Genomic DNA, 24,468 nt, shown 5'->3' with positions numbered 1-24,468 from the left:
ACAGTTCATATAATATAATACTCTTCTGTTGAAATATATGATAAAGCGTATAATACATGGCAAAATCCGTATCACATGCCGTATCACCCTCGACCAATATCATCCCTCGGGCCTAAAGGCCCTTGGGCTGATATTGATGTCTCGGGATGATACGACATATGATACGGATTTTGCCATGTATTATTCTCTATATATTATTTCAAATATTCAATGTATGGTCAATTTTAAGAATACTGAATAGAATGTACTCAAAACGCAAATACGTTGACTTCTTTGAAAAGCAGTGTTATTCAAAATACTATTTTAACAATGTTGTTGATATTCTGGGAAAGTGGTGGATAGACGGTAATTGCATAACATATATTTTAATTGTTTGTCAATGTTGTATGAATATTTAGTTTCATTAATTATACAAAAAAGTATTTTCAAAATTGTGTTGGTCAGGATATTTATTTTCACGTTGTATTTGAAAACATAATTCAGTTTACTGATTTTCAGGTAATTTGTTATCGAAATCCTGCTGACCCCTCCCCCCGAATATCACATCAGTGGCGGAACCAGAAATTTTCATAAGTAGGGGCCCACTGACTGCCTAAGAGGGGGCTCAATCAAGTCACGCTTCAGTGATTCCCTATATAAGCAGCCAATTTTTTTCGGACCATATTTACCTTTTAACAAAGCGAATGATTTGTAAGATTTAATCCATCAAAGTCCTAACTATTGGATATATATTTATATTATCTAATGGATGACATCAAAAGATCGATGTAGGATAAAAAACTTAAATCGAATAGTTTGGGGGTAGGGGGGTCAACATTGCCTCAAGTTTTGTTAGTCTAAAATCGATTTTACATATATCCATATAGGTAAATCAATTTTTCCCAAATTAAGTTAAGAAGGGGGTAGGGGGGTCAGCGAAAAAACTATGTGAATTAAGTTTTTTTTATCCTACATTGAACTTTTGATGTCGTCCCTAATGGATGGTTTAGTATTTTTCATTAGATTTTGCAAAAAGGAGAAAGTAGCAATAATAAATTGAATTAGAGGTGTCTGTTTGAATGTATAAATACTCGGACACATTGCTGTTCGACTCCCACATGTCCCAGGCCACCCCTTTTGGTAAATTGGCTCAAATATAGTTATAATAACCGAAATAGCGTTTCAGTTTCTGTCTTTTTTTGTCACAGTCAACCTACGTTATGTACAAAATACATCTCCTGATTTGGGAGAGGCACATACAGAAAATGGCGAGGTTAAACTAGCTTTAAGGCGCCGACCCTCCCAATCTTGGAACAGTGATGTAACAGTACAACAAACCAAGAATCAGTTGAAAAGGTCTAAACTCCTCAGATGGATACAATATAGTGGGTACCATAATTTGGTTAATCAAATACATGTATTCTATTTACAGAACTATGTATTCAATGATTCCTTAGTACCCACACTGGAGCGTTTTTTTTTTATTTGGTGTATTATCAATAATTCTTTAAGAAAAGAAATTTTCTGCTAATAGAGCTCCCAAATACATTAAATGACTTAAAAAGTAAAATCACAAAAATACTGAACTCAGAGGAAAATCAATTCGGAAAGTCCATAATCACATGGCAAAATCAAATAACAAAACGCATAAAAACGAATGGACAAGAACTGTCATATTCCTGACTTAGTACAGGCACTTTCAAATGTAGAAAATGGTGGATTGAACCTGGTTTTATAGCTAGCTAAACCTCTCACTTGTATGACAGTCCCATCAAATTACATAACATGGTCACCGATTAAATTTAACTTTAAATAACCCGCCAACCATATCTATAAATAACAATTAACTAGGAAATCCTGAGGGAAATCCACACTACATATGTAACCAATCAGGACATGTCTATAAATAGAGGTTTGTTTTGTTTCAGCATGTTTGTTCACTCGATCATATGACAATTAGATGTTGTGTTATATTTATTCGGGATGCTTATAAAATGTGATGACAAAATAAATGTCTGAACATTTATTAGTAATGGTAAGTTTAATTTCTTCCTCGTTCATATTCAAAGTACTTTCAATACTGTTATAATTATGTTTCATTGATCTTACAAGACGTACACACTTGTAAAAATAATAGTTGCACAGGTCAGGGTAACGATCAATAAATGATATTTAATAACAACATGATCAATAATAACAACCCCTGATTAAGCAAAAACAGAAAATCTGTGTTTCAAAAGTAATATGATACGCATATAATATTAACAACAAATTCAACGATAAGAAATTTTAACACATTAAGCAGATATATATATATGTCGAATATTTTTAATCATGGCTGCTATATATAACTAATCTTTATCTGGACTTGTACATAAATTAAACTACAGAGGAACAATAAGGAAATAATCTTCTGACACAAGGAAGAAAACTTGAAAATTTTCACAAATTCTTTAGACATTTTGACTTTACTTTTCCGTGATTTATTTCAGATTTTCATAATGAAGTGATGCATATGACATAAAGTAACATAAGAGTGAAGTATTGTAGATCTACATAAGCAAAACCGTTACTATGGCTTCAAAACCTAAAGGAAAAGACACACCAAAAGATATAGACAAGGCGAGAAGTCCAAGGAAATCAGACAAGGGTGACACTTATGGTACCCGTGGATCTCCAAGTAGTTCGTCACTAAAATTTATTATAATGAATACGGGTGGAAAGAACACCGGAGAGAAACCGACAGAGAGAAGGAAACAAGCAATTTTTGACGTTATCTCCAAATCAGAATCTAGTTTGGTTTTATTACAAGAGTTTGGATGGACCAGTATCCGTAGTAGAGCATGGAATGAATTTAAGTGGCCAGATAATTTACATTATAAAGGACACAAGGACGCAAGCATTATTTTTGACATAAATGAAGTTGTAGTAGTGCAATATTCGCAAAAGTTGTTAGAAAGCACACTTGAGGAACTTGTTCGGATAGGGAAAATCCAACAAGGCTTCACACCTATCCCAAGAATGTGTCTTCTTAATGTAAAAACAAAAGGAGTTCCGATCGTAGAGTTCATTTGTGTTTCGTGGCATGGAAGACATAATAAAGCCAAATTAGAGGACTTGAAAGCAGAATTTAAATATCTATTGGAATATATCATGAAATTGTCAGAGAAAGAATCGCTTCCTTTTGTCATAGCCGGGGATTTCAATGTGAAGATAAAAGACATTGAAAAACTTATACCGTCTTCTTTAGCTCTGCACAGATACACTCCGACTAAAAGAAGAGACGAAGAAAGCGTTATTGACTTTTATATTTCTTCAAAATCTTTATCTATGTCAGACGTCAAAACATTAGACGTAAAGACTGAGACGAAAGTTGAGGGCGTACTTTCTCTTTTTGACCATGATCCAGTCATGGCTTCGTTGTCCACCGCTTAAAATTCACCAAAAGCGTCCAAGACAACTAACCTTCATGAAAACACAAATCATCCTTACTTAATTTAATTTTTTTTATGATGTTGAAGATTTTAGATATGTTTATTTTTACCTCAGTATTATCCTACCTTAGCTTATTATGTATGATCTCCACAGAGATAATCAGGGATATTTTTATATATTTTGAATTATTTGTTATATGCAATGTAAATTATTAATCAGTTATTACATATATCACATTTATGGTATTAACGACAATCGAGAATCTTGTTGATCCTATATTGTATTATGATTTAATTGTTATATTAAGTATAAAATATTAATAAATTATATATTACATATAATCATATTTATAAAAAAAAACTATATATATTTGACAGAATGTGATAGTTGAATATTTTGTTAAAATTGTTGAATTTATATAAAATTGTTATTTTGCATTAAAGCTGATTGTTTCTGATATATATGAAATATATGAATATCAAATAACTGAATGAAATAGAAAAAAAATCAAATACAATAATTCAAACTTTGTAAATATTTGATAGCTGTGATCATAGCTATACGGCCATTTAAGATGACTTGGCGTCATTTAAAATGTTATATTTTTAAATTAAAAAGATTTTTGATTTTAGAGAGGGGAAAGATACCACAGGGGTACTTGCACTCTAACACATTAATATAATCGAAAACAAACTGACAACACAATGACAAAACCAGAAAAACGAACAATAGACAAATAGCGGTATACAATTCTCCTAACTGAAACAAAAAATACGAATCCCACCTAAAATCTGCGGTGATCACAAGTGCTTCGGAAAGGTAAGCAGATCCTGCTACACATGTGGCATCCGTCGTGTTGCTCAACTTATACGATATGTTACATTCAAGGAAAAGAGAATAGGATTATGGTTGCGACAATTGAGACGTATCTGTTGTCATCGTGAAACAGATATTCAACAATGGTCAACCAAGTCGTTATGGCGTCCGTAAATTGTTGAAGGTGATTATTTCAACATCACCGGTTGGAACTCTTTGTTTAGTTTCTTGCTAGCAGGAATAATCTTTCCAGAACATATTATGATAAGAAATACAAGCTCAGGAATATCGTATCAAGTTGGAGATATACACTCCATAAACAAGCGCTACAGGAATGTTACTACATACATTTAGAAATGGAAAGTTCAAAATAGGGAATCTTTCTTTTTCAATCGACCCTCACAAACGATTTCTAAATTTAAGCCAAGTTATAGATCAGACTTTGTTGTAAAAGTTCTATCCTTTATTTCACCTAAGATATGATACATAACAGATGCGTTCAACTTGATAGGTTTTGATTGATGAGGATTGTTAGTTGCTTAACGTCATGTGGTAAATATACAATCTAATTAAAAACCGATCTCTCATCGCTCCCGTTTTCTGATATGTCGCGTGGGAGATCTTACGAAACAGGCTTTGAGGTCACATGTGAGTGAACTAAAAGTTATGAATTTATAATGATATGCAAATGAGTTGACGACCTATTAATAAGCCAATCAAAAAAGTTGATGAATTATTTTGACTGACGATTTCGTCGTAAATAAAATGAGTTGCATCCCTTTACCTTACGTTAAACTTTCAAGATCGTGGAAGACTCAATTTAATTGGTCGAAAAAGACACACCTACGAGGTCACTCACATGTGACCTCAAAGCTGGTTTCCTTAGATCTCCCACGCGACATATCAGAAACAGGAGCGATGAGAGATCGGTTTTTAATTAGATTGGCAAATATATTGCATGTTCAGGACCATTTAGTGTTGGCTCTCGAAGTAATCGCGACCCGTCAAATCATCCACCATTCAAGAATGTTCACAATTGTGATGAATATCATGAGCTTTTTATAAAATAAAAAGCGTGAAAAAAATGTATACTTGTTTGTTTGCTACGTGTTTTTCTCACTTTTCAATATTTTTTTTAATTGAATTTGTACTCTAAATGAACCACAATGATCGAATTGGGTGTATATAATACAAAAAAAAATGTCTGTGTACTTTATCCCGTTCGGCCTTACGCCAAAGTTTGAGGAAGAGGCTGTGTTGGATGTATAAATACGCATCCACGTTCAGTCGGAATGAGTAGGGAGATATGTCGAAATGTTGAAAACCATGCAACAACTCGATCTACTTCATGGGTATGCAAGTGGTTAGTTGAAACTTAATAATTTGGATTTTGTCCAACATTCCAATGCAGTGACTGTCTAAATTCCAGTCCTTCATCTTTCATAATTTACATTCCAGATATAGCCTGTTTTATATGACCTTGCCATCTAGCATACTAGATAAACTAAATGCTAAAAAGGCTACGGGATGACAATATTTCAACTAATATGCTAAACATTGACCAAAACCTATATTTATCAGTTCTATAAAAACAATGATCAATAAGAGTTTTAAAACGTCAGTATTTCCCGAAAAAATAAAGATAGCCAAGGTTATACAAAATGTACCATGCACTATAACAGAAAAAAACCAAAATGCTCGACCAAATTATCGCCGATTTTTTTCCAAATGTTACGAACGTCATAATTATATTTGATCTTTTTTTTTATAAAGATCTTTATAATTCCGATTATTAGCATTTCAGATTCGGCCCTCCTGAAAGTTATCGAGGATCATAGGACCAGTATTCAAATTGGGTCAGCCAAGGGGATGATTTATCGTCTACTTTGTTTGCTCTATTTGTCAACGATTTAGCTACTGAAATTAGAGATCTAGAAACTGGAATACCTTGTGATAATGAGAAAATCAGTCTTCTATTATACGCCGACGACATTGTTATTCTAACAGAGACCCAACATGAATATTTTATCTTATATTTTATGAATATATATATATATAGTTATCAAAGGTACCAGGATTATAATTTTATACGCCAGACGCGCGTTTCGTCTACATAAAACTCATCAGTGACGCTCAGATCTAAATAGTCATAAAGCCAAACAAGTACAAAGTTGAAGAGCATTGAAGACCCAAAATTCCAAAAAAATGGTACCAAATACGGCTAAGGTAATCTATTCCTGGGATTAGAAAAAGCAACGTTGCTTAGATGTTGTGTACAGTTGGTGCCAACAATGGAGACAATGGTGTTGCAACGAATCATTAGGGAAAGCTGGAGGAAGGGCACTAGGAGGAATGCTATCAAAGATTCACGGTTTTAAGGATGTTGCATTTAAAACATTTGAAGCTCTTTTCGAGTCGTGTGTTGTAACAGTCATTGATTATTGGGCAGGTATTTGGGGATATATTTTTTCAATTCAATTCAAATCTTTATTGTCATAAAACAACATATATATAGAATGTGACACAACATAACAAAATGAAAATAAAAAATAACAACAAGATCATTAGTATACACAATAAAAGTAAATATTTCAAGAGTCCCCTGTCATCAGTTTAACTGATATAAAGCATACCACTACATTAAAGATGTGAAAATCCGTGCAGTATACCCTGTTTGGGATTACACAGATTTGCATCAGTTGTTTCTTTAAACAGTGTAATAGGATGGTTACAGACAGCCAACTTTAAGACGGTGGATTTCTATGGTTAGAAGATGGAATAGACTTGTTAAAATATACATGATAGACTTAGATCTCCGATGAAGGACCCCCATCCCCAAAGTGGCATGGGCAGTTGCTATGAATATTTATACTGCACTCGTTCTATTTGAGCAGTCAAAATGCGTTGACTGTATATTTCTATGTCATATACAGTCACTGACCCGATATCACTTTTCCTCATGAATATTTAAATTGAAAATGCCGAAATAATATTTAATTATTCATACGACCTCTTCAACCTGTTCTTGTTTCCAATGCATACAACGACGCGTGGATCGACTAAACCTTGTTTCTTTTGCAATTATTGGGAAAACATATTTCATTTGTTAATATTTTTTTTTTGCAACCTATAAATTATTATGTTTCATGCTTATGGTTGCTATTTAAGTCCAGACTCAAACGATTTCGTTCACCGTCGAGTGTGAGTTTCAACAGGTAAATATGTACATTTCATTGTGTTGTATATTTCTCCGCGAGCATGATATGAGGCCTTTTTAAAGGGGATTTTCCCCAATATTTAAATCCAATAAATAACCTTAACGCATTAAACAACCATTGAAAAGGGTTTTTTAGATTGCAGTATAAAGACAATAATAGTGCATTGACTTGACATATCAACGATATAAGGATTCGGCCCGAAACGGGGAAATAGCTCGGCACAGCCTCGCATTTCCCCGTTTCTAAGCCTCATCCTTATATCGTTGATATGTCAAGTCAATGCACTATTATTGTCTATGTAAATGTATGCAACATTGAACTTTTCGTTACAAAGATTATGGAATACTGTGAAAATGATTGGACTAGTAAAATCTCTACTCTCCCCAAATTAAAGACTAACATAACGATTAAACAGAAATACTAGACTACGTCAAAATGAACATCAAGAAACAAGAACGATCAGTTATGAAATATCGCTGTGGTATACTACCTTTGCGCATTGAAACTTTGTGATAAAAGGAGGCTCCTGATGAACGATTTTGGACTTTATGCGGTGACGGATCTGTCGATGATTGTACCGTTAAGAAGCTTACGTTGTTATTTGAATCAGTGAACCTTGATAGTAAATTTATTGGTAATAGATCATTTGCTAATTTGATGACACTTCATCAAAAATAAACAGCCATATTTTTAAAATTATTTTTCTGTAAAAGAAAGGAACTTCTTTACAAGTCACAATCTCGCAATGATCCGCAATGCTTATTGAAAATATGTACATTAACTAAAGTTTAAAGTGACTTATCTATAGATCGAACGGGCCGGGTGTAATACAGAATTAACTATTTTTATCATGCAATATTATTTTACTACACATGTCACTATAATAAATGATTTACTTCCTTACAGTACTTACTTACAACGATAAACATCATATAGTGTACATGTAAATATAAATAAATTTGGTGTATTCACTGTCTTCTGATTGGTTAAAAGAATTAGCTTTATTTTCAATGTTATCAATTTTTATGGAGACACGCCCACTCTAACGTTGTGTATTCATACGCAAACATCTGTGTACGTTGTTATTCGTTCTAACATATATTTTTTGAGCCTTATTTTTGATAAAAATTTATTTATAATGAATGGCAATAATTTATTTTGAATTTATTGAACCATAAAATTAATTTTTGACTCTTCACATTTAACATAATCCGCTTCGCGGATTATTCAATGTGCAGAGTCAAAAATTAATTATGGCTTCGCGGATTATTCAATGTGAAGAGTCAAAAATTAATTTTATGGTTCAATAAATTCAAAATAAATAACAGCCATTCATTAAGTACTAGATTTTAGTTCCACCAATTTAATTCTGAATTCAAAGTGAATGAGGAGTTCCCAAATAACATGTGCATGCGTAAAAATCGAATTACTGACACTTTGTTTTATTTCTTCAAATATTTTTGAACAATTTGACAATAGTCTGAGCTGTCTATATATGTGCTTTTTTTTAATTATTAATCATGATTGTGTACTAGACATTTTTGCATATAACGTGACTACCTTATTTATGACAATTAAAATAAACGATTATAGTACTAATCTTGACTTTATAAATGATTTACTTTAATAATGTTATGTATGCTTTTTCTTTTAATAAAAAAAAAACATCATACTTTTGGCACCCGTTTCCTTTCCTTTCTATTTTGATTGTGTTCATGTTGAATCACTTCCGCAGTCATCGAATGAACTGACACCATGTTGGCAACAACCAGAATATTCCGACTTTGTACACAATATTCTTTGCAATGTGTCCCAAGAAATGCCTTTCATTGTTCATCAGTTCAAAGTGCAAAAGTTGCCGTGGTAAGTACTTTCAATTGAATAGATTTCTGTTTTATTGTTGGTGGTTTAACTCAGACATGAAGGGCCATATGTCATGCTGACTATGAGCAGATAGATTTCTTTAAAAGAAATATTATCGGGACGAGAATGAATAGAATCCGGAAATCATGAGATATTTTTTCACTTCGTGTGTGTTATAGTTTATGTTACAAAATTATTTTACTCTTGGTATCTATGAAAATTGTTTTTACTTTATTTATTAACAGGATATATTTTTTTTCAAGAACTTTTTGATATGTACAGTGGCAAATATTTCATACATATATAAAAAGAGAAAACAATCAACTTGTTTACAAAAAAACTATTACGCAGGTTCTGAAAAATGTTTTTATTCGGGATACATGCGTGCACTTTCCGCTTGAACATTTGATAAGAGGATTATTAGAAAAAAATCAGAGATGTCAAGGTTCGAGGAAGTTAGTTAAAAGTTAAACACCCTATTTTAAGAGTAAATAACACTATGGCTTATATTCCTCTTGGTCCTCAAATTTTTACAACTCTAAATGATTAATATTATACATTCCTGCAATCTAAGATGCATACATTTTGAAAACTAGAATATTTTAATTAAATATTTTGTTTATACATTCAAAATATCAATAGTTTTCATATTTATTTTAATAATGAGTGTAAAAAAATCTATAAAATGATTCCTGTCTAAGTTTTTAATAGGGCTTTGGAACAAATAAGTCTATTTTTGACGATCACAAAAATATTTTGTAGACTTAGCGGATGCATTATAAGAGCTAGATGGTTTTGAAGTCAGCTTGTCGCGTTCCTTTACAGATATTTTTTCAGAGACTTGTAAGTGCCTGTGATATATTTGGGATGTAAAGTACTGATTTAATGACAATCCTATATAGTGGTATTTGTTCTATCTTTTCAGGTATTATCAGGTTGTGGAGTATACGATGGAACAGAAGTACACGAGGCCTCAGCGTAAGATAATGTGGAGTTAGAATAGTGGATGTTATTGAGGGTTCCCAAATTCCACCCATTTTGACTGTTTTCACTTTTGTTTATATTTTTTATCTCGTCTAGTAGCCTATAATGGTATATTTTTACATCATGTTGTGACTTGGATGGAGAGTTTCCTCATTGACACTCATACCACATCGATCTTCTTATATCTATATAAGACACACATTGCTATTCTTTGTTTATTTTGTAAATGTATCATTTTTAAATTTAATTTGAATTCATATTAAATCATATTAAATGGTTAAACCTCTCCAAAAGATCTACGATTCTGTAGCAATCCATGAAATGATAATTCAGTCGACAATACATGTAGCTGTTAGTGCTATAACATATTATAAAAAGTTGTTTGTTTCTAAAAGCAAAATTATAAAAACATCAAAAGCATGTGTAATCTTATGAATGGGTGTTCATGTTTTATTTGTGTAATATGTTAGATATATTGTGGTTTATCAACGGAACGACTTTTCAGCAGATGGGCCCAAATAATAATAATAAGTCCATGATATAACTTAAGCCAACTTACTCTACGATCTATCAAATGAGATGGACAAGTTTCTTATAAAGCTACAGATATAGTTTAATCATTTGACAAATGGCCCTCGTATGATAGATAAAACACCTTTAAACAATTCATTTTGTTTCAAACTGTTCAACTGTTTTTCAACTTTATTTTTATGTTCTGGCTTTAGTTCTTGAAGACATATACATGATAACGTTATATTGTAAATATGTTTTTTACAAATATATTATGTTAATCTAGCATCTTAGTGTGTGATTTTACTTTCAGGATATTAGTCCATCTTAGTAGAAATAAAGCAGACGTATCCATGTTTGCACCAGACATTGAACAAATGCATGCAATCGACCACACGAAAGGGGAACCAATGCCAACTAATAGGTCAGAATTTAAAACTGTTTTAATCTCAAAGAATAGAAGATTTTGTTTTACATTGAGAATGCAACTCGTATGTACAAACTAATCTTTTTTTAAGAAATTGAAATTAAACGGCTATTCAGATTCTTCATTCCGTCCCGAATAACACAAACACACCTCGCCTTAATATATATGTCTTCATACTAATATATCCTTTCTATGTATAACCTACAGGAATGTCTTAGTAGAATCAGCACGTATTGCCAGGGGTAAAGTACAGGCACTGTCAAATCTTACAGCCAATGATTACGATGCAGTCATATTTCCAGGCGGGTTCGGAGCAGCTAAAAATTTGTAAGTTTGGCATAAAATATTTTAATTATGCAATTTATTAACCACCATATAAATGATTTTGAAGTTTATTTGTGTTGGTTGTTGTAAGTTATCGAAATAAAAGCACGTGACCATCACACATTGCATTGAAAGTATTGAAATAATAATAAATGTTTACATGAAAATAATGTAAAAATAATGTTATTTCTTAGGGGCGGTCTTTGTTTCGTTGTTTTATATTGGGTATATCCTGTATCTATATATTTATTAACAATGATAGGTCAAATTTTGCCGTTGATGGTGCTAACATGAAAGTAAACAGTGACGTAGAACGCGTTATACAAGAATTTCACAAAGGCAACAAACCTATCGGGTAAGTTTATTGAGTTTATGCACCAACACTTTTGATTTTTTTTTAAGATGACGCCTATTGTTATTTCAATAAAATTAGACTAACAAATCCTACATATGATTCAACAAATAAAAAAACATTGAAACACACAGTGTGTCTATATTAATAAGTTATTACATGATATCTTTCAAAAAACATACACAAACTGTCGAGAATGAGAAGAAATTCTTAAGAATGATTGCACACACACAGTCATGCAAAAGTCGTAAAATTCGATACCAGTGATATTGTTGGCTTTTTTCTAAACTACCTCTACCTTTTTTTATTGGGAAAATATGCGTCATTATTTATAATATACCATGAATTTGACTGGAACTTTAATTTGCAGACCCCCTTTCAAGAGGTAAACCCTCATTTGAAATATGACCCCTTATTGTCAGTGGTGATACATAAATAGACACTCAAATCTGCACATATAGTCATTTTAGGCATGAAAAATGTTTACATGAGTGTTTTTCAGTTTGTATTCATGCACAATTACCACTGAGACTGCACTGTTTGGGGAAAAAGTCGTCTTTTTGGGAATAATTTTAAGCCTTTTTTTTTTTATCAAATTTCTAAATCATAAAATAATTGTAATATGGAATACTTTGCTTGTGACAACGTCTTACGACAAGGAGTACACTTTTCACCGTTCTATTTTCTTTATTTTTAAACGGTTTAGAAGATTTCTTAGTCAGAAAAATTAAATAATAAAGGACGCCTTGTATGGTTTTCGGGGAAGAAAGTCGTCATCTGATCGAAATTGCTTTGAAGAAGGAACAGTATTTTTTCGGGCAAATTTGATATCTATTAATAAAGCAAAGTTTTCCTTCATATTATACCAACTTTCTAATCATATGGACGCTCACCATAATAAGCAGATAATGTACTCATAATGGCATAAACATTGAGATATATAGTAGTTCAAAAATTTGAGTATTTTTTTTATCTAATTTAAAACAGGAAATTTAAATATGACTAACAAATATTTTTCCAACAATGCCTATCTATAAAGCCATGTACGAAGTCCTGAAATTGGGAAGGATGTATCAGATTTCTGTAATATGTTAGCTTCTTCTTTTTTTTAAGATTGTAGTTTCTCAAATAGGAAACACAAAACTTGACAATATCTTCAGGATTGGAATTCCCTCATTAAAATCTGCTTAAAGGTATAAAGTTATCTTCATGATTGGAATTCCCTCATTCAAAATCTTCTAAAAGGTATAAAGTTATCTTCATGATTGGAATTCCCTCATTCAAAATCTTCTAAAAGGTTAAAGTTATCTTCATGATTGGAATTCCCTCATTAAAAATCTGCTAAAAGGTATAAATTTATCGTCATGATTGGAATTCCCTCATTCAAAATCTTATAAAAGGTTAAAGTTATCTTCATGATTGGAATTCCCTCATTCAAAATCTTCTAAAAGGTTAAAATTATCTTCATGATTGGAATTCCCTCATTTAAAATCTTCTAAAAGGTTAAAGTTATCTTCATGATTGGAATTCCCTCATTAAAAATCTGCTAAAAGGTATAAATTTATCGTCATGATTGGAATTCCCTCATTCAAAATCTTATAAAAGGTTAAAGTTATCTTCATGATTGGAATTCCCTCATTCAAAATCTTCTAAAAGGTTAAAATTATCTTCATGATTGGAATTCCCTCATTCAAAATCTACTAAAACGTATAAAGTTAACTACAAAACTTTAAGAAAAACTTAATTCCAGGAATAAATTCAGATTTTGGACATCAATGACGCCATTGTTCTATGTCGATTTCGAACGACCAACACTTATCTAGACTGCCGATTGAATCAGCAAGATGGCAAAACGTGACAAGAGAAACCCGCTTTTGCAGTCTATGTTATTTGTAACAATCGAGAAATAGGTGATGAATATCATTATATATTTGAATGCATTTTTTATTTATTTTTTCCCATCAAAACGAAAAGAGAATTTGACTGAATACTACAAAATATCAAAATACAGTTCAATTATCTGAACTTACGTCAAATACAAGAAAACCAGGTCTTAAGAAACTTTCTTCTTTTATAAAAATAATATAATTACCTGTGTTTGTACTCCAGTGGCTTGTAACTTTTGTAACCTCGCTCGCTTGTTTTGTACATATTGTAAATATTTATTCTTGTATTTGATATTTCTGTACCGATGTAATGCATTGGCTTTATGAGAGTAAAAGATATATATACTTGTTAGTGACATTGTTCTGAATTTAAAGTTTGGTGAACTTAAAACAGCCTTCAAAAAAAATAAATTTGATTTAGGTTTTTATATAACTGAAATTTACTTTTATCATCATTTTTTGGCAACTTATTATGAATGCAAGTAGTTTTAAATCCTTGGTTTTTACATAACCTGTAATGAATGTTCATGTTTTAGGTCTAAAGTGGTATCTCGTTGGATTTATGTTTTAGCAAAATTGAATTCACATCGAAAATGTTTTACATTTGTAAACCAGGAGTATAATAACCGCTATACTCCTTATGTGTCTAAATTTTACCAAGCAGAATGCTAAGTTATTCATTTAACTTTCTTTAAGGCTGTGTTGCATTGCTCCTGTTTTGGCTGCAAAAGTGATTCCTGGATGTGAAGTAACAGTAGGTTCAGACCAAGAAGAAGGAGGCAAGTGGCCGTATGCTGGAACAGCCGCCGCTATTACAACAATGGGGGCATCACATCAGAAGAAAGATGTCACTGTATCCTCTTAACCTTATTATAGTTTGAATATGTATTAAAGACTATGTGTTTTCATTAGTACATGTATCTGCTTGTATGTATATGTGTACTCTGGAGTAAAGGATAGCATCCAGACTAGAGTATTATTATACCAATTTTAACTAAATTTTCATTTATGATTATATCACAGTTATCATTGTACCAGGATCATATTCATCCTCAAGTGAAACCATCCAGCCAAAAATTCTATACTTTTCATGAATTTGAGTCAATCAGTTTATTAAAAAAAATTAGTGTTGTCAAATCGTACACTTTTGCCTAACCGGTTACTCGGATAACCGTTCGACCGATTAACCGGTTAACCAGTAGTTTAAGTTGATAGTAACCTACACATAGATATAAGATGTGGTATGCGTGTCACTGTGACACTGTGACAACCGTCCATCCAAGTCATATATTTATCGGTATTCGGTCGTTCAAACGGTTAACCGGTTAACCGTTGACAATACTAAGAAAATAGAATCTTATATTCTTGTGTGTTGAATAAAATTGAGAATGGAAATGGGGAATGTGTCAAAGAGACAACAACCCGACCAAATAAAAAACAACAGCAGAGGGTCACCAACAGGTCTTCAATGTAGCGAGAAATTCCCGCACCCGGAGGCGTCCTTCAGCTGGCCCCTAAACAAATATATACTAGTCCAGTGATAATGAACGCCATACTAATTTCCAAATTGTACACAAGAAACTAAAATAAAATAATACAAGACTAACAAAGGCCAGAGGCTCCTGACTTGGGACAGGCGCAAAAATGCGGCGGGGTTAAACATGTTTGTGAGATCTCAACCCTCCCCCTATACCTCTAACCAATGTAGTAAAGTAAACGCATAACAATACGCACATTAAAATTCAGTTCAAGAGAAATCCGAGTCTGATGTCAGAAGATGTAACCAAAGAAAATAAACAAAATGACAAAAATACATAAATATGTATGCATCAACATAGAGAAAGTCATTATAGTTAAATAAACGCTTCACTAACTTTGATTGTCGTATGTCCAAGTTTATGTGGCTCAGTCCTTTCCAATGATATCACCAGGCACATATGAGTAGTTTAACGAAAACAGAGTTCTAGATTTTGATTAGATTGGTCTCAGTCCTTTCCTGTGTTGTCACAAAGTTAAATTGTGCATCGATTCATCCCGGAAGAGAGTGCAAATTCAAGTAAGATGTATGCTACTTTTGATACAGTCCTTTTAGAATTTGAATTTAGATTGAAGAATTTGAGTTTTTGATATAAATATATTTGACATGTATGGACTCTGGTGATGACGGCAGGTCTTTCTTGCCTTGGCACAAGTTTTCTTAAAATCCCAGTAATCGAGGCCTCGACAAAATTATAGACACTATTGTACTGTTCATATGAAATTAAGCAGATGTAATATGATTGCCTATGAGACAACTCTCCAGATGAGACCCAATGGCAATGACTGGGAAATTAAAACAATTGTAGGTGACCGTTAGACTCTCGTTTGATTATGTTTATTCACATGTATGTCTCGTCCAACAATACTATACATGTAATAAGGCAAAGCCATAAAAGGGTGAATAATCACCAAATACAGCAATACTCTAATGATTTTACAAAGTTTAGAACTCCTTAACTTATAAATCAGGATGTACACGTAGATCAGAAAAACAGAATTATAACTACACCTGCCTACATGTGTGAAACTGCACTGCACGAAATATTTGATGGTATTGGCAAAATGGTAACTGGTGTGTTAAAACTTACAAAGTGATAGTGTTATAAGTATTAGACTATAAAAAACAATACTGATGTTGAAAAAGAATGTGTCTTTTTGACACTTGTTATTGAGATGCATTGAAGAACGTGTGCTATTAAATAAAATATTTCTAAACTTTTTTGTTGATTTGTATCTTAACCTGATGAAACGTTACAGATTGTGACAAGGTCAAGTAAACGTTGTACACGTTTTGAATTTTAATTCAATCTGGACTTTTTCAGAAACATCCCCAAGACCTCCTGATTACATGCCAACTAAAAGTCAAATAATTTTGTCAATAATCATACTAGGATTGTTCTGTTTTAATATGGCACGATGTAGTATATGCCACCATATGGACGGTATACTATTAAATATTTTTTTTGTCTGCTTTTATCTTGCTAATACTTTATGACCAATAACATCAAATGATGTTGACACAGCTAGATAGCAAAATGGCCTTTTATCCTTTATAACATGCACAGGTGTTCTATACATCATGGCCACACCCTAGAGCAGGAATCGGTAACTAAAAACCCTTGCCTCACCATGGCATGTGAATTGGAACAAAAAGACTCCTGAAATCGTGACATTCAAATCGATATTTTAAAATATCTAAGTCTGAAAGTGAAGAGCACCAATATAATACACTAGACACATTTCGTGATGTGACCTTTGATAAATTACATAGTACAACCTATAAAAATGAGTTTACATTCTATGTATTTGCTGACCTGTCAATTTACCCGCCTTAAATAGAGTTTTGAAATGATTACCATACTTTGAACAGGTACTTAAACTTAACATGGTACATCTGTGGTCTATTAAGATATTTTCTTATCTTTTAATACTCAGCACATGAAAAATTGCACTTACATACATAATTCTTGTGATGTGCGTTTTTTTTGTATAAAAGAAATAAACAATATATAACTTTTGTATGACTAGATATACCCTGTTTAATACTAAATGAATCGGGTGATCAGCTGCAAAGAAACGCAGGGCTTTCCATTGAAATTGAAGTAGAAGGCTCAATTAAAATAATAGCCGGCTGTAACATGCGTTCGGCGAAGCCGGACGCCCACCAAGCTGTCAGCTTGGTGCCTTACGGCAGGGGGTCTGGGGGCCGCTCAAGGCCCCCAGAAGCTCTGGCATAAATAGAGCAAAATCCTGCATTCTCGCAATCTCCTGGCACCTTATTTCATCTTTCAAATGACCATTTTTTATGTATGAAATTAAAGAAGAAAAAAAAAATCTCAAAGAAATTGCTTTTTTTTTTGTTATAGTTTTTTATTTTATTACCGTATGCTTAAAATTCATTTACTTTTATAGGAGTTTTATTTATATAATAATTCGGTTTGTTAGAAATCTTGATCGATTTATTTTGCATAACTACGTGCATTTGTAAACAAATGACCCCCCTTTTCTCTATAAAGACTGTTACGCGTATTTAAATCATACAATTGTTTCTCAAGCATTGACAGAAAATTGATATATCCTTTGATTTTCGCTTTTTTTGTATACTGTTCAATAAGTCGGATACATAAATCATTTGGAAATGTTATTTATTTGAGGTCGAGTCGACAATATTCTACTTTCGTTTTTGACCTTGATTCTCTGAACACCGCGTGGGTTTTGAAAAATTAACTTCAAAACTTTTTTAAAGATACTGTTTTCCAGATTCTGAACAATATGATCTACTATACTTTCTTTAATTTGACTATTATTCCATAACATAAGATTGTCATCCTATCTGATTGTCTTCACGTTTTAAAAGCCAAAAAAAAAAGCCAACGAGTTAATGACCATCGGAACGTCTCTATTGTTATCGTTCAATGACCACCGGAACGTCTCTCTTGTTATCTTTGAAAAGAAACGATGCATTCTGACTTTAAATAGACAACCAATCAGTGACCTGAATTCATGTGAACTATATTTAGCCCAAGGTAAACACTGATTTTCATCCTTGTTTATCGTGACCGCGACTTTGCGACAAGACGTCTCTCGGCTGCATGTAAACATTTGAAAAAGATATTTTTGTCTTTTTGAATTTATATTTTTGTCATTGAAGTAGCCGGCACTGGTATCTACCACAAACGTCGGATTTCCGCCGGCTACCGGCTTCAATGGAAAGCCCTGGAAACGTCAGGAATAACACAAGAAACCGACTGTAATATAGTTCAAATTTCATATTTAAAATTTAAATGGTCTCCGTTCATGTTTTCCTTGAGATGAGCATCAAATTGTTCATTTTCAGCAACAGTAAACTGGTTTTTCCAATCCCCAACAACACCTAAAATATAGAATTTGTTAAATTCAAAATATTTCCAAAATATTTTAGGTTTTAATTTTTTCGATTAAAGTCTATAGATTCTTTTTGCATTTGGAAGACACGCAAAAGCGAGTGAACACTAGCACAACAAACTGATACTTCGTCAACTGCATGTTTATCGAGAGAAATGATTTTATATCACGGATTTAAAATACTATTTAGCGTGGAGGGACATACTATTATTGCTAGTTAATATCACCATAGACCGGAATTTAAAAGGTGACACTTAAATATTTAGCATAGGACTTTTATTATGTCAACAATTTGTTTAATGCAACTTTAATACTAACCCTGTATGTTTCTATTGTAAAATTGTAAAAACAAAACTGTACATTATTGAAGAAAATTATCTACACCTAGTGTTTTGTTTACAGTGGTAGGTCATATGTTTCCCTGAACTCTCTAATTGTGACATGGACACCGAAAATATTTTTATAGAACATACAAGGTTTTTAACATACCTTTTCTATATAAAAGTGATACTTGTTCTGAATTGACAACCACTGTTCCACTGTCTCTTTCCTTTTCTGCGTCTCTCATTTTATTCACAGTGCATTTTTCACTTATTTCTTGTAACATCTTTTCATCTCTTGGATATCCTATGAAATCCGCTAGTTTTGAAAGACATGATACTGTATCCTAAAAAAAAACCAGTAAAAATAAGAATAAACGTTGAATTGCATCATATATTCTTATTATAAACATTTCTTAGCATTTTAAAACTCTATCCGGTAAGATTTTTGCTCGTTGTTGACGACTTAATGGTGGCCTAGTGCTGCTTTCATATACAACCTCGTCCTTTGGTCTCAGTGGATATAATCTTAACATATAAGTTCAATGCACATCTTTACAAAGACTACAATTTTTGCAAAATACTTAAATCCTTTAAATGTACTAACTGTCAGTTAACTGCGAATACTCTCAGAAATGTACCTAGTGTCTTTTTGTTGTTGGGATGTACAAGTACCCGGCCACGTCCACTTGTATTTATGTCCATCTGATGAGTTAAGCCTTTTTCAACTGATTTTTATGGTTCGTTCTTATGTTGTACTGTTATACCACTGTCCCAGGTTAGGGGAGGGTTGGGATCCCGCTAACATGTTTAACCCCGCCACAATATGTATGTATGTGTCTGTTCCAAGTATGAGCTTGTAATTCAGTGGTTGTCGTTTGTTTATGTGTTACATATTTGTTTTTCGTTATTTTTTTGTACTTAAATAAGGCGGTTAGTTTTTAGAATTGTTTTACATTGTAATTTCAGAGCCTTTAAAGCTGACTATGCAGTGTGGGGTTTGCTCATTGTTGAAGGCCGTACGGTGACCTGTAATTGTTAATGTCTGTGTCATTTTGGTCTCTTGTGGAAAGTTGTTTCATTGGCAATGATACCACATCTTCTTTCTTTATATTTATATTCAGTAAAAATGGTTTTAAGTAAAAGGAAAAGTGTGGTTCGTGGGCCTTTTCAGGTTCTCTGGACGGATGCAATTATACTTTGATGAAAACCGAATCAAAGAAATGAGCTAGGTGATAGATTTCATATTTTTTTAGTTTCTGGTAAATTCGTCATATCGTAAACTATATTAAAAGGACTTTCCAACTTACTATTTTAAGGTCTTCGTAATTCATTACTAATACATTAAGGTCGTTAGATGCTGTAAACTCTGCCCATTTCTTGTTATAAAAGAACCAATTCGAACTCACCTCCCGATCTGAAAAAGTATGTATTTTAAGTTTGTTTCTATAGTAAGAAAAACAACTTCTTTGCCATCAAATGAACTATAACAAAAGTTTAAACATTTCACCCAAAAGCATATATAAAGCGAAAGTCACAACAAAAAGATCCAAAATGATGACACAAGTCTTGTTCCTAGGATTTCATCATTTAACTATAAAGAACACCACAATTCACAATGGAAATGATTTTATGTAAAATAACTAAATATGAGTGTTTAAAACTATTACACACTTGTTCGAGTGATTAGCTGTTTCAACATATCAAGAAATAAAATAATATTTCCAAATAATTTACATTCCGTCGTATGCTGGAATTATGAGCCAGTCGACTGGTCTGGTGAATGCTAATTCTATATTGTGTATCGAATCAACTGACAAATTTCCTACCAAAAAGCATCTGTGCACTATTTTAAAGAGACTTCACATGTTAGTTAACGAGTTTACTTTTTTCAGGAAGACGAATCATTCCTCATGGAAATATTATTCTGACTCCGGCTTGGCTCAACTTTTACGAATTTTGGATCCTCAATGCTCTTCAACCTTGTACTTGTTTGGCGTTTTAAATATTTTGATATGAGCGTCACTGATGAGTCTTATGTAGACGAAACGTGCGTCTGGCGTACTAAATTATAATCCTGGTACTTTTGATAACTATTTGGCCATGTTTTTCTTCATCTCTAATACATAAATGTCGCATGCGTAGCTGAGAAGCAAATATATGAATTTGAGTCTAGTTTCGCTTGGCCGAAGATCTATTCGCCTGTTTTAAAATACTCTAAAAGGCTTTGTTGCGAAATGAACTATGCTTCTTCAGAGAAAAAAATAATTTCTATCACATTTACTCTATTTTGACATAAAGATACTTTTTTAGTTGATCAAAATGAACGTTCGAAAATCAGACAGTTACCCCCTTCTCCATCGCTATTTTTCATAATAGACAAACTTGTCAGTTTCTAAAACAAAAAACTAAATTGTATAAAACAAATGCTCCTGTCATATCTTAGACATACCATTATGGAGGATATATTGCAGAAACTGATTCCATGTTGTTTCACCATCCATATTGATCTTTGTCTTAAGCATATGATGATACAGGGATGTAACAATGTCCTTTGGATTTCTATGAAGTAAAATGAACTTGGATTTCTTTTCAACTGCTTGTTTTGGAAGACACACTGGTGTAAAGTGGGTGTTGAATATTCTTGGACGTGGCTTATCTTTGTACTCCTCAGGCAGATGAAATTCAATCATACACGATTCTTTAGCTTTTGAGTGATATTCGGCTTTATCTTTTATGATCATCTGACACATCTCCCATACCCAATGTGTACCTGAGCATGAATATCGATATATTACAGATTATTGAACAGTCAAAGAATTTTATAATTTGCTGATCTGAAAGAAAAGGAACATTCTTATTAGTTCAAGAAAATGTTTTACTCGGTAAATTTTAATACAAGATGCTATTTTTTGAGAGGGGTGATCAATTCAGTCCTAGTAAAGCATATGACTCGGGGCCATTATTTACTATTTTTATTTTCTATTTCTGAATTTTTTACTATCAATGTGCCTTAAAAAAAATTGAAATAAAAAAATATCAGTATAAAAACGTTAAAAATTGACTAAAAATGCGAAGTGATATGTTATATGACTAGTGATCAATTTAATCCAACATTGCAAAACTATAATGATATCAATGTGTTGAACATTTCATGACCTATTCATATTTATGCACAGCAACTTGATAATCTGTTATGATACTATTTCAGTTTTTTTCTCGAATCCCGTATGTGGCAGGTGAACTCGACTCCAATCTTAAATGCCTAGGGTTGTCAGTTCAGTGGTTGTCAGTGGGCACTCTGGCTTTCGCCGCCAATTAAAACTGACCGCCATAAAGTAGCACAATAGTTTTTAAAGTGGGTTAACACTCATCAATCAATCAATAATGATTTTTCTTTTCCTGACCTTTAGACATTCAATGACATTTACGCTTGGTTGTTGTAAGTTATGTTTGTATAGTGTTGCTGATAACTTCCTATTGGTGACCTTCTGCTGTTGTCTGCTCTATGGTCGTGTTGTTGTCTCTTTGGCACATTCCCCATTTCCATTCTCAATTTTATTCCACTTCTTTCCCCTTACAGACTATGACGTCGATGATAAATACTGCTAACGTCTGAAAGTCGTGATACGAGAATGAAACATCGACTGAGCAGTAGAGGATCAAGAAAATATAGAACATGTATGTCTATAATGAAAACATACATAGGGAATACAGTAACATACCACATTTTGGATAAGCACAAATAAATATATCGTCATCATAACACTCCATTTCTTGAAACGCCGGAATAAGAATTCTAGGATCAGGAATCACCCCTTTCTTTTGGAAGGAGAGTCTTATCTCTTGCTCTTCAACAATAAGGACTTCAGTATCAGCATTCCCAGGTTGTTTGATACTGACAACAACGTCCTTTTCTGTAATCGGTCCTGATAAAGAAAATGTATGTATATTTTTTTTTAATTTCTAAGTAATCTTATATTTTTGACTTTTTAAAACTGTTCTTTAACTATACATGTATTAAAGTTCAAGTTTTAAATTTTGATCTGTATCGTTTTACCTATAAATGCCATTGTTTAATTTCCATTAATGATTACTATATATAAACTCATATTTATACTCAACGCATTTTGACACCTTAAAAGTTGAAAACACCTTTCATTCAATCAAAGGAAAAAAGGGAAAAAAGCTTGGACTTAAATAAAAATACAGCGATACGGAAGTTTAAAAGAAATTCCATTAAATAATTGAGAATCGTCTTAAGTCAGTGACCTAATCATGCATGGTTAGCGATTAGCTATTTCCAAAAGAAACTATTTCATATCCCGTTTACAAAATTATATTGAATATATTTGTACTTTAAAAAATAAATTTTGCAATCCTACCTACCAAATTCATATTTTCCTTTTTGTGGCTTCTCCATTTTCTGTGCAAGACAGTTTCAACATGTGCACCTTTAAAAATAGATTAACAACCACATGACTTGTGTATACGTGTTAAGATAAATATAATATGTATGTATACAAGTCATACTCACATGATCTAATATTGATAAAGATCAGTCAAAGGTGTTTAACCCGCGTAAATTCAAAAACATATATTCAATAAATTAATGTTAAGGAAAAAGATGTGTCAATGTTAGTATGTATACTCAATTCAATTGAAAAGTTTTCTCAGATATTAAAGACCTGGGTTGCGTTCAATATCGTAGCGGCTACGTAGTGCTATATAGATTTTTGTCTTTTGAACGTGTAGCTAGCCTATAGTTTCTACATAGATATTGGTAGAAACTACGTAGCCGTTAAGTAGCTGCTACGATATTGAACACGACACTGGGTTGCCTTCTATATCGTAGCGGCTACGTTACCTATGTTAAAATAAAAAGGAAGAAGGGATTATCTAAGCAGAAATTTATTAAAAATAATAATTTTGAACTGCACAACAATAGTTTAATATGTGTACCTTTGTGTATTGCAATCATATAGTCATTTGATTATTTACATATTTATAATGCATATACATACGTTGTGATACCTCGAATATCATTTTTATTTAATAATTGCTTAATTTTTTGTTTGCTAAACTTCCAACAGCAAGTTTTTCATGCATATTGCATATTTAGACTGAGCAAATTTTAAAAATAAATCTTAAAGGTATCGTCTGAAAAGTGGACCAAAGAGCATTAAAAACAGGACATAAGGAAGGCCACTACTAACTGTAAACGCTTCTGTTTAATCTATATTGCAACCGGTTTGGTCAAATGTCCACAAAAAAGTCAAATAACAAAAACACCAAATTCCGAGGAAAATTCTAAACGGAAAGTCCCTAATTAGCAAATGGAAAAACCAAAAGCTCAAACGCATCAAACCAGGAACATATATTAATACTGTTCCCAGATCAAACGAATGGATAACAACTGTCATATTCCTGA

At 32.5% G+C, this 24,468-nt stretch overlaps 3 protein-coding genes across 3 annotated transcripts; 2 read left to right on the top strand and 1 right to left on the bottom strand.

The window, feature by feature from the left end:
* Nucleotides 1–1,881: 1,881 nt before the first annotated feature.
* On the top strand, nt 1,882–3,871 carry LOC143073148 (uncharacterized). The gene is made up of 2 exons (XM_076248480.1): nt 1,882–2,014; nt 2,472–3,871. The coding sequence occupies exon 2, from the start codon at nt 2,554–2,556 to the stop codon at nt 3,412–3,414; it is 861 nt and encodes a 286-aa protein (XP_076104595.1). The 5' UTR covers nt 1,882–2,014; nt 2,472–2,553; the 3' UTR covers nt 3,415–3,871.
* Nucleotides 3,872–9,155: 5,284 nt separating this feature from the next.
* LOC143073146 (glutamine amidotransferase-like class 1 domain-containing protein 3, mitochondrial) lies at nt 9,156–16,552 on the top strand. Its single transcript, XM_076248478.1, has 7 exons — nt 9,156–9,311; nt 10,237–10,289; nt 11,119–11,229; nt 11,440–11,559; nt 11,819–11,911; nt 14,491–14,647; nt 16,303–16,552. Exons 1-7 carry the CDS (start codon nt 9,204–9,206, stop codon nt 16,426–16,428), a joined length of 768 nt encoding a protein of 255 aa, XP_076104593.1. The 5' UTR covers nt 9,156–9,203; the 3' UTR covers nt 16,429–16,552.
* Nucleotides 16,553–18,582: 2,030 nt separating this feature from the next.
* LOC143073145 (sulfotransferase 1A1-like) lies at nt 18,583–23,553 on the bottom strand. Its single transcript, XM_076248477.1, has 6 exons — nt 23,427–23,553; nt 22,763–22,966; nt 21,490–21,810; nt 20,348–20,454; nt 19,207–19,384; nt 18,583–18,706 (listed from the first exon to the last, which is right to left on the bottom strand). Exons 1-6 carry the CDS (start codon nt 23,458–23,460, stop codon nt 18,594–18,596), a joined length of 957 nt encoding a protein of 318 aa, XP_076104592.1. The 5' UTR covers nt 23,461–23,553; the 3' UTR covers nt 18,583–18,593.
* Nucleotides 23,554–24,468: the final 915 nt, after the last annotated feature.

Source organism: Mytilus galloprovincialis, chromosome 4, assembly GCF_965363235.1.
Source record: "Mytilus galloprovincialis chromosome 4, xbMytGall1.hap1.1, whole genome shotgun sequence".
In the NCBI taxonomy this organism is placed as follows: Eukaryota; Metazoa; Mollusca; class Bivalvia; order Mytilida; family Mytilidae; genus Mytilus; species Mytilus galloprovincialis.
This window is presented reverse-complemented; position numbering and strand designations above follow the sequence as displayed.